General features: G+C 35.2%; 1 protein-coding gene across 1 annotated transcript; it reads right to left on the bottom strand.

The window, feature by feature from the left end:
- Positions 1 to 9,067: 9,067 nt before the first annotated feature.
- LOC143580172 (uncharacterized) lies at positions 9,068 to 9,768 on the bottom strand. The gene is made up of 2 exons (XM_077063273.1): positions 9,590 to 9,768; positions 9,068 to 9,506 (listed from the first exon to the last, which is right to left on the bottom strand). Exons 1-2 carry the CDS (start codon positions 9,766 to 9,768, stop codon positions 9,068 to 9,070), a joined length of 618 nt encoding a protein of 205 aa, XP_076919388.1.
- Positions 9,769 to 10,304: the final 536 nt, after the last annotated feature.

Raw genomic sequence — 10,304 nt, 5'->3', positions numbered from 1 at the left:
CTTTCACATTCTGCACTTTTCTTTTCAGACTTTTTAGAGAGAGTTTGATTAGTGAGTTGTAATCATATCCATGCACTATGAGGAAGTTGATTTCTTTCATTTTCGCTCTTAAGTTCTCATAGTCAGCATTGTCACTCTGTTTTCTTTTCTAATTTGCTTTCTTGACATGTTGTGCAATATCATCCACAATCATTTTCTTGTACATCTTGTCTATATTCTCAAAGGATTGTAAGTTTAGGAATGTTGGTTTGTGTCCAGCCTTCAACAAGGCTTCTCTTCTTGTTGTTCTTTTTCTCCATTCCTCAGCATCTCTTGCTAAATTTTCTTATGACAGTCTTTTAATGAATATTGGATCATACCCAAGACTGATCAGGTATTCCTTGTCTTCATTTTCCAATTCAGTCTTCTTCTTACCTTCATCCTCATCTTCATCAGCATCATTCAAATCAATAGTTTCTTCAAGATTATGCAGGGCATCAATTATTGGTTCTTCATTTTGTGCAGCTTGTGCCCTTCTTTATTGCTCAATCTTGTCTAACCTCAGTTGGTACACCCTTTTCTTCAAGGATTTATGTCTTTTAGCTTTAGGTGTCTCAACTTCATCAGTGTCTTTTCTTTTCAAAGGTGATGGAGTGGTGGTTGGAATGTTATATTCATTGGATTCCACTTCTGGCCTTTCTAAGATAATCTCTTCATCTACTGACTCAGATTCTTCATCATCCAGATTATCTGTGTGAGTCTCTTTTGTTTCTTCAGCCACTTCTTGAATAATTGGTTCATCAACTCTTCAACTCTTGGTTCTCTTTCTTTTCTTTGGTTGATAAATTCTTATTTGATCTTTCTTGCTGCTGCCACAATCTCATGATCATGTCTTTCTAGATTTTTCATGATAAGTGTCAGATCTTTCATTATCACAAGCTTGACCATTGTGCTTGCAGATACCTCAATTGTTTCTTCTTCTCTTTGAACAAATAGAACCAAATCTTGTACAGATTAAGCATTAATGGTTTCTTGTTCAGGATGCATAGTCTCATCTTGTAAAGGCTCTTGTGTGTCTTCTTTTTGCCTTGCACTTAAAGCCTCCAAAGTAGCTTTAAAAGCATCATCAGCCTCCTTTAATTTCCTCTCATCTTCCTCTTCCTTTTCTTTCATATTAATAGGGCCTCAATCACATCTAATGGAATTTCATCTTTTTCTTCTTGAGCTATTTCAGTCATTGAATCCATATCTTCATTCATTAGCCTTATGGCAGTCTTGAATGATTCCACTTCTGCCACATCTGGATCAAATACATCTTCTTTATGAAGTATCTCATCAGATTGAACTTTATGTTGGGACAGGGGATGTAAGTCCTCATCAGTAACTGCAATCTCTTTCCCCTTTTCTTTCCTCTTTTGCCTCGCTTCTTCAGTTTCTTCATCTTCCATATTCTCCCCCTCAACTTTAGAATCTACATCAACATATGCTTAATTGATCATGTTTAATGCATTTGATGGTCCAACCTCTTCTTCCTTCTCCCCAGAACTCTCATACAATTCACCTATCACTTTTAATCCATCTTCAACATCAATATTCTCCCCCTGTTTTGGTGCATCTGAGGTCTTCTCAACCTCAGACTGCCCCTCTAGGGTTCGAATCCTCTGTAAAGCTTCTTTCAATGTAGCCTCCAACATTTTGTTTTGGCGCATTAGAAACGCATTTCTCTCCCTTAACATAATAATTTAAAACTCTAGTTCAGCATTTTCACAAACAGTGTCATAGAGGTTTGGACTAGATATAGGAGTTTCAACAGATGGTTTTGGAGCTGGTTCTGAAAACGGTTCAGAATCTTTAGTTTCAGGTGATGGAACTTTGTATGGCTCATGAGATGTTGTTGGTTGAGTCGGTAGAATTGGATCAGTATCATGAGTAGGGGAAACTTTCAAGGGTGAAGAAAGTGGTGTTGGAATTGGAAGTTTCACAGATTGTTCATTGCCAGATAGAACTGGTACCTCTTGGTCATCCATCTTGTTTGTTGATACCTCTTGGTCATCCATCTTTTCAGATCTGAACTTTGACAAATGAAAACTTTGTTAAGCTTCAAACTTTATCTCAAAACCTTTAGTCCCGTGGACTTCAGTGAGCTTCCAGAGCACTGATACCACTTGTCAGGACCGTATCTGGTGCAAACCTTAGTAGGATTACAAGAACACACAAATCTAATATACCCAAAGGCCTATTGAATATCCCGACAGAATCAAGATATTCAAAGGATGGGAGCGAAGGTGTGAAATAAATATATAAGGAAACAACAATCGATAATCAGTAAGAACAATATCAGAGACAAAGATTCACTGCATTGAATATGTCATTTAATGTAACAGTGAAAGGAATGTCTAGGGTTTCGTGAAGGCGGCGGCGGTACAAGGAGACAAAGAGAATATTCCTTGGAATGTTTGTGCTCTCGTATTTTGTGCCTATCCACGCATACAATAAATGAAAACCTAGGACGCTATTTATAGGCCCTGACATTTCTTCTAGAATACCCTACTTATTACATAATGAATGATAAATAAAATAAAAGTGTCAGAATCTTCGAGCATGATATATCTTGCTCGAGCAGTCGATATGCACAGTATGCTCGATGAGAGTCTTCAAGCACATTTTACTTAGAATATTTTCTGATAGAAAATATTCTCCTCTAGCATGCTTCATTCATCTTGACTAATCCTTGCTTTGCTCGAATTTGTCTGTCGAGCAAGCATATTCTTCTTGATGTCTTTAACCCTGCCTTGTGACTTATTGAACAATCTTCAGCATGCTCAGATGTAAAGGTTGCTCGGGACTGAACCATGCTCGAAGTCTATACTTAGAACATATGACATCTTCTTATTGCATCCATGCTTGACACCAATGTGCTCGGATCACTTGTGCTCGGGTCACTTGGCTAAAACTTGAATGATCAAGTCGTTTGCTCGATTGGCAATCCGTACTCGATAGAAAAACACTCTTGCTCGGAGAAGTGTAGCTTGCTCGAAGCCTTCAACACTTAAAAGAATTCACTGAAATAGCTCTGGAAGACCATGCTCAAGGTAGTAAACCATGCTCAATGATCCAAGCTTTCTCGTAGTCCATACTTAGCCGATTTCTTGAGGAGGTTAAAAAGATTCCAATCTTCCTTTGCAAATATCCGACTTAACAGTTTATTAATTATTCTAAGTCACAAAGGTAATTAACATTACTCCACACATAAAACCGTAGCCGCCATACATCATCACAAACGAAAGACCATTTGGTTTGCTCAGTTCCTGTTCGATCGACTACGAAGAAAGGTGAAACAGTTGTGAGCATTTTGTTTGATTCCCAAGTTGGCTAGCACTGCCTCGATAACACATTGCCACGGTATGTAAAAGCGCTTCTTTTGCTTCTCACCATGACCTATATATAGTATAATATCTAAACATCATTGCAATTGATCATTGGCGGGATTTTAATAAGGTATGGTATTTCTCGTTTTTTATTAAACTGAAAACCTTTCTGCTACATATTTTGATTAAAACTAAATATGAATTTCCAATAGCAATCTCAGAGTCGCTTTTACAACGTTTTAAAATCCTGATTCAATTTAAAGTTAACCCATATTAAACATTGGGTTTTTTCTAAAAAATTAAATATTGGATGATAAAGATAACTTCATTTATCTTTATTTATTAACAAAAAGTAAAGTTTGAAACAAGAAGAAAATGATTTTGTTGTTTAAAAGAGTTATAAAGTCAAATATCCACCTCTTGTGTGTTTGTTTGGATGTTCAATTAATTGGTTGAATATATATATATATATTTTTTTCAGTTTTGAAGGCTTGTATGTAATTTTTGATTTTTGTATGTATAAAATAGGTTAGGTTTATTTTTTATATTTTGAAAAATAAATATCAAAAGTGGAAGCAAGGTTTAGGAAAACTAAGTCGGGTCAAAAAAATTAGACAAGACTATTGTATGTAGAGACAAGTGACAGATTTTGAAGATTCAAGATTTAAGACTTAGTTATTTAGGAATTTGATTCTTAAATTTTTTTTATATGTACCTTACAACGCCTTTTGGTGACTATGATAGCCGATGTGTCGTGAAAACCCTAATTGCCTAAAACTACATTGTTTATGGCTTTCGATTGATGTAAAACGCATGTCGATATTCTTTTCTACACGTCACGACTCTAATTTTTAAGAATTCTCTTTCGATTAATATATTGAGCGTTTGTACTGTAACGAAAGAAACTATACCGACTAAATTGCCATTTATCAATGTACTATTTAGAGTAGCCACAAAAACATACCCCCTCCCCACACACACACACCCAACACCAGAAAATAGTAGGTCTTTAAACCAGCTATGGTTGTGCAAGTATGCATCATATTCTTTGGGTTACTATATTTATAAGTTTTTAATATCATGTTAACAATAAATTACAAAAATATCATGCTGATGCAACACCAAAATACTAAATGAGGTAATTAATAGGATATGATGGTGCGTTACTCCAGCAAAATCAACTCGTGTTTCGTTACTTTCCTACAGCTCAAACTCAGATAAGGTGTTTATACGAGCTACTAGTTAGGGGTGTGCATAGTTCGTTTGTGTCGGTTTTGGCTAAAAGCAAACCAAAAAACGAAACTTCGGGTTTTGGAGTCTTGAAACCGTTAGGTTTTAGTTTTGGTTTTAGTTCGGTTTCGATTCTTCTTATTTTTGTTATTTGAGTTTGAAAATTTTAGGCCGAAAATCAAAATTGGTCAAAAACAATGAATTTAGGTATATATAATTTTGTTAATTATTAAATAACTAATTATTATACATTTGGCCAAAAGTATTTAAGTTATGTATTTGTTAAATTATTATAAATTACTTAAAGTGAAAAAATAAAATAAATAAAATCTATAAATTCGGTTTGGTTTTTCGGTTTTTATTACATGTAAAACCCAAACCAAACCGTCCATTTTCGTTCCAAATTAATTTTTTCAATTTCTTTCACATAAGTTACATTTATCATTAACGTTAATGATATTAATATCAATGATGATACACACCAATTACAATATCAATGACGATACACACGGTTACAAAAAATTTATCGACAAACATTTATTTAAGTATCTTAATACCTTAAGGATAAGACCATGGGATATACTCTAACATAACATAAATTAAGACACATGGCACTTTAAAGGTGGATTAAAGCACTTCCCACTTGTGTTATATTTGCTAAAAATTAAATGGGCCATGGATTATGTTTTTCACGGGATAAAAGACAAAAAACAATATAATAAATTAACACTTAATATGTGTGAGATGGAGTTGAAAGGATTAAACCATTTCCTTTAGGTGAGATTGAGTGATAGAGAGAAAAAGTGATATGATACTTATATGAAATTAAGAAGGGTTTGTAATGGTATAAAACCGATATCATGAAAGAAAACTGAAAAGAAGGAGAGAGAATTTAATTGTTCCAGAATCAAGATTCCATACAAATAAAAGCAAACAAAGTATATATATACAAGCATATGCGGCGCATATGTTGATGAACACAACATATGCGCTCGTACACATATACGCTCACACCCCCCTTAAGTTGGAGGTTGAGAAAATCCCAACTTACGCAAAAGCTCATGAAAATATGGCCCTAGTAAGCTCTTGGTAAATAAATCAACAAGCTGGTCAGCTGTCTTTGTGTGTACTAGATTGATGAGACCCCCTTGTAATTTCTCACGAACAAAATGACAATCAATCTCTATATGCTTTGTTCGCTCATGAAAGACTGGATTCTTGGCAATGTAAACTGCAGCTTGGCTGTCACACTTAAGGTTAACCGGAGTAATATCAGGAACATTATACTCGGTAAAAAGTCTAGTTAACCATGCAAGCTCAGCTGTAACACGACAAAGCGATACTCAGCTTCAGTAGAACTTAATGAAACAGTGGGTTGTTTCTTAGACTTCCAATAAATTGGAGAACCACTAAGAGAAACATAAAACCCACTAACCGGACGTCATGTATTAGGACATGCCGCCCAATCTGAATCACAGAAAGCCTTTAAGTCAAAAAAAGAATTGTTGTTCAAAAATAATTCTTAAGATAAAGTTCCCTTTACATAAGAAAAGGTATGAAGAGCTACATTCCAATGAAGAATCCTCGGATCTTGCATGAATTGACTTAGAAAATGAACAGCAAAAGCAATATCAGGTCTTGTGTGTGTAAGATAATTGAGTTTCCCGACAAGTTTCATATATTGTAAAGGTTCATCAATAGCAAGACCCTCATGAACTTTGAGCTGTAAATGATGAGGTAATCGAGAAGTGCTAATAGAAAGATTAGAAGTATCAAATTCTGAAAGCATTTCCCTAGCAAATTTGTGTTGAGACATGACGACACCATTAGTAGTATAAAAAACCTCCATTCCCAAGAAGTGATTCAGGTGTCCCAAATCTTTAATCTTGAAAGAGGAATCCAGAAAAGTTTTGAAATTATTGATCTCCTCCAGATTGTTTCCAGTAATCAATATGTCGTCAACATATACAGCGACATAAACCACCGAAGATCCCATAGATTTGGGAAACAAAGAGTGATCATTCTACGAACTCATGTACCCTCTTGTTTTTAAAGCAGTTGGCAATTTTCCATACCATTGTCGAGAAACCTGTTTTAAGCCGTATAAAGATTTCTAAAGCTTAAGCACTTGATGATTTGGAAGCTCCATACCAGGCGGTGATTGCATATACATTTCTTCATCTAGATTCCCATGAAAAAAAAAGCATTACTAACATCAAGTTGAAAAGGAGGCCAACGTCATTTGGTTGCAACGGCAACAAGACTACGAATGGTAGTCATTTTGACAACAGGAGAAAAAGTCTCATTGTAATCAATCCTTTCCTTTTGAGTATCTCCTCTTACCACCAATCGAGTTTTACAACGTTCAACGGTGCTATCTACTCCGTGTTTAACTTTAAAAACCCATTTACTCTTAATAGCCTTCTCTCCAGAAGGAAGATCAACAACATCCCAAGTATTAGAGTTTTCAAGAGCCTAAAACTCTATTTTCATAGCATCTTGCCATTAAGGAATAGTAGCAGCTTCTTTATATGAAGTGGGCTCATGTAAACTAGATATAGCTGTGGTGAGAGATTGAATAGAAGGAATGAGTTGAGAAGAAGAACAAGACACATAAGAGGAGCAAGAATTAGTGACAGTGTGGAAGCAATGGTGAGACGAATCAGAGTGATTACAAACATAATCATTCAAATAAGGAGAAGGAACCGAAAATCTGGATGACCTTCTAACAGGTGCATCAGTAGAAGGAGGAACAGAAGGAATAGAATGACTGGAATCGGGGGTCGTATGAGAAGCAGAAGCAGGGGAAGGATCATCAAAGAATTGATTAATGATTTCAATGGATGGAAAAATAAAGATTTCTTTAGAATTTGTGATTGAAGGGAATAAAGCTTCAAAGAAAACGACATCTCTTGATATGATGACCTTATTTGTGTCAAGATCATATAATCGATAAACCTTTTTACCAAGAGGATATCCCAGAAAAACACAAAGAACAGCCCGTGGTTTGAATTTGTGTCTTCCATGACTCAAAGTGGAAGCATAAGCAAGGAAACCAAAAGACTTCATGTGACCATATGAAGTTTTCTTATTAAAACCTCATATGGGGTTTTATTGTTAAGGATTTCAGTGGGGAATCGATTGGTTAAATGTGTTGTTGTTAAAACACAGTCACCCCAAAAATAAACAAGAAGTTTAGACTGATTCATTAAAACTCTCGATGTTTCAAGCAAATGTTTACGCTTTCGTTCAACAATACCATTTTGTTGAGGGACAGCGACACAAGTTGTCTGATGAATAATTCCTTTACTTAATAAGTAAGCACGCTGAACTAGCCCAGTCCCAAGTGCAAAAGCATTAACAGACCAAATGCATTTGACAGTAGTGCCAAATTGATTGTTAACCATGTTAATGAAAGATTGATGAATAGGAAAACAATTGCTTTTAGTGGAAAGCAAATGTGTCCAAGTAGTTATGCTATAATCATCCACAGTGGTTAAAAAATATCTGAACCCATTATAAGTAGCTGTATGATAAGGCCCCCAAACATCAATATGAATTAGCTCAAAAATTTTGCTAGTGGATGTGGAGCTAATTGGAAATGGCAATTTATGTTGTCCTGCCCTATGAAAAATATCACAATGCTCGATAGATTTGAAAGATAAATTAGAAATGAAAGATAATTGTTTCAATTTGTAAACTAACAAATGTCCTAGACGATTATGCCAAGTTTCAACGGTTACAATAGAGTTACAAGTCTTATTAAAAAGAAAAGAACTATCAACAAAATTATTGGTTGCTTCAAGAAGATAAAGACTATTGAGCATTTAACCAAGAACCAGATGGCTCTTCAGAAAATGGGCCTATAAAACACAACTGTTTTTATAGAAAAGAACAGTACCATTGGTATGAGAACATAATCTTGAAATAGAAAGAAGATTATTTCTAAAATGTGGTGCCAAAAGAACTTTGGACAAAGAAAATTTATCAATTAAAGGAACAATCTCATACTGATAAACAGTAACACTGATGCCATTAGGAAGAGTGATAAAAATTGGATTTTACATAAAGGAAAGGCTTGAAAACAAATTTTGATCATGACACATATGATCATTTGCACCAGTGTCAATGATCCATTTCGAAGAAAATTTGGAAGAATTGCAAGATATTATACCTCGGAAAGAGTCATGATTGATGGTTACAACATTGTTATCAGCAAAAGTATTAGAAGTCCCAGGTTGGAGTTTGTTTTGCTGCACAAAACCATCAAGTCATGATACTGTTGCTGAGTAATTCCTTACTGATCAGAATGTTTTTGATCACTTTGTCCTTGTTCTTCAACAAGGTTAGCAAACTTCTTTCCTTTAGCAAATTTATAGTCTTTTTGAAAAACCAATCAACTTATAACACTTGCTCACTGAAAGTGCATTCCTTTTACAGTGAGTACACACCAAGGTTCTTCAATTTTCTCCAGTTTCACTACTGACCGGTCATCCAGTATTAGCGTGCATAGAAGCAGAAGATACGATGAAATCAGTGGTGGTGGTGTGAATTTCTCTTTGTTTTTCATCTTGTATCAAGATCCCATAAGAACGATCGATAGAGGGAATGGGCTGCATCATCAAAATATTACTTCTGATCATGTCATAGCTTGGATTCAGTCCAACAAGACACTGAATTAGCCTTTGATCTTCCTCTCTTTTAGAAAAGGCATGAACAGCCCCACACGTGCAAGAAGGAATGGAGTTTACAACATTCAATTCGTCCCAATTGGATTTCTTTTTAGCAAAATAAGTAGCAATGTCACTACTTACTTGGGAGATTTGATAGATGTTCTTTTGAAGTTGATAAACTCTAACACCACTTGCTTGTCCATATCTAGAGTTAAGCTCATTCCAAAGATTTTGAGCTGTTTCGGCATACAAAACACTATCACGAATATCGTGATTAAGAGTGTTGAGAATCCAAGATGTGTTTGATTAGCTGGCATAGGGACGGTGTTATTAATGAACCCAAGTTTGTTCTTAGCAGAAAGAGCGATAGACATTGCTCGTTTCCAGGCTCCATAACCATTCCCGTCAAAGAATTTTGAGACTAGAATCATGCCAGGGTAATCGGATGGATGAAGGTAAAAGGGATTAGACGAATCAATCACGAGATTTTGAACGAAGGAAGTGTTAGGGACTTCCATTTAGCAGAACATAGAAAAACAAACCAAGAACGAGAAGAAAAGAACTTATGCGCTAAAAGATGCCAGAAGACACTTATGCGCCGCATAACATATGCGGCGCATATGTTGGATATGAAGACATATGCGTTAGAAAAGACTTATGCGATGCATATGTTTAAAAGCATATGCACTAGAATGAAAGGGAGAAATTTTGACATATTAAATTGGATTTTGTGGATGAATTGAGATGAAATTTGGTAGGGTTTGACACGGATGTATAAGAAATGATTGGTGAAAGTTTGAAGAAATTTTGACGATAAAAACCCCAAGAAAATGACAAAAGAGATGAAAAAGAAGGTATTTGTGGAAGAAACAAGATGAAAACCAGTTGAAAAGGAGAAACAAAACTAAGATAATGATCAAAGATGAAGAATCTAGAGAAAACAGCTGATGAAGAAAAAAAACCAGAGATGAGATTGAAAAACCGATTTAAAACGAATAGCAGGCCTTAATAACCATGCTATGATACCATGTAGTGGTATAAAACCAATAACACG

The sequence above is a fragment of the Bidens hawaiensis genome, unplaced genomic scaffold (assembly GCF_021521415.1).
Source record: "Bidens hawaiensis isolate Kalapana, Puna unplaced genomic scaffold, B.hawaiensis_p1.1 tig00030263_1, whole genome shotgun sequence".
NCBI classification, from domain to species: domain Eukaryota; kingdom Viridiplantae; phylum Streptophyta; class Magnoliopsida; order Asterales; family Asteraceae; genus Bidens; species Bidens hawaiensis.
The sequence above is the reverse complement of the archived record's forward strand: the minus strand, read 5'-3'. Positions and strand labels throughout refer to the sequence as shown.

Excerpts from the sequence above, each read along its gene's own strand:
- LOC143580172 (XM_077063273.1), bottom strand. The coding sequence starts at position 9,768 with ATGGAAGTCCCTAACACTTCCTTCGTTCAAAATCTCGTGATTGATTCG. Across the intron at positions 9,507-9,589 it reads TCTGCTAAGAACAAACTTGG|TGTTTTGTATGCCGAAACAG; the intron begins GTTCATTAATAA and ends TATTCGTGATAG.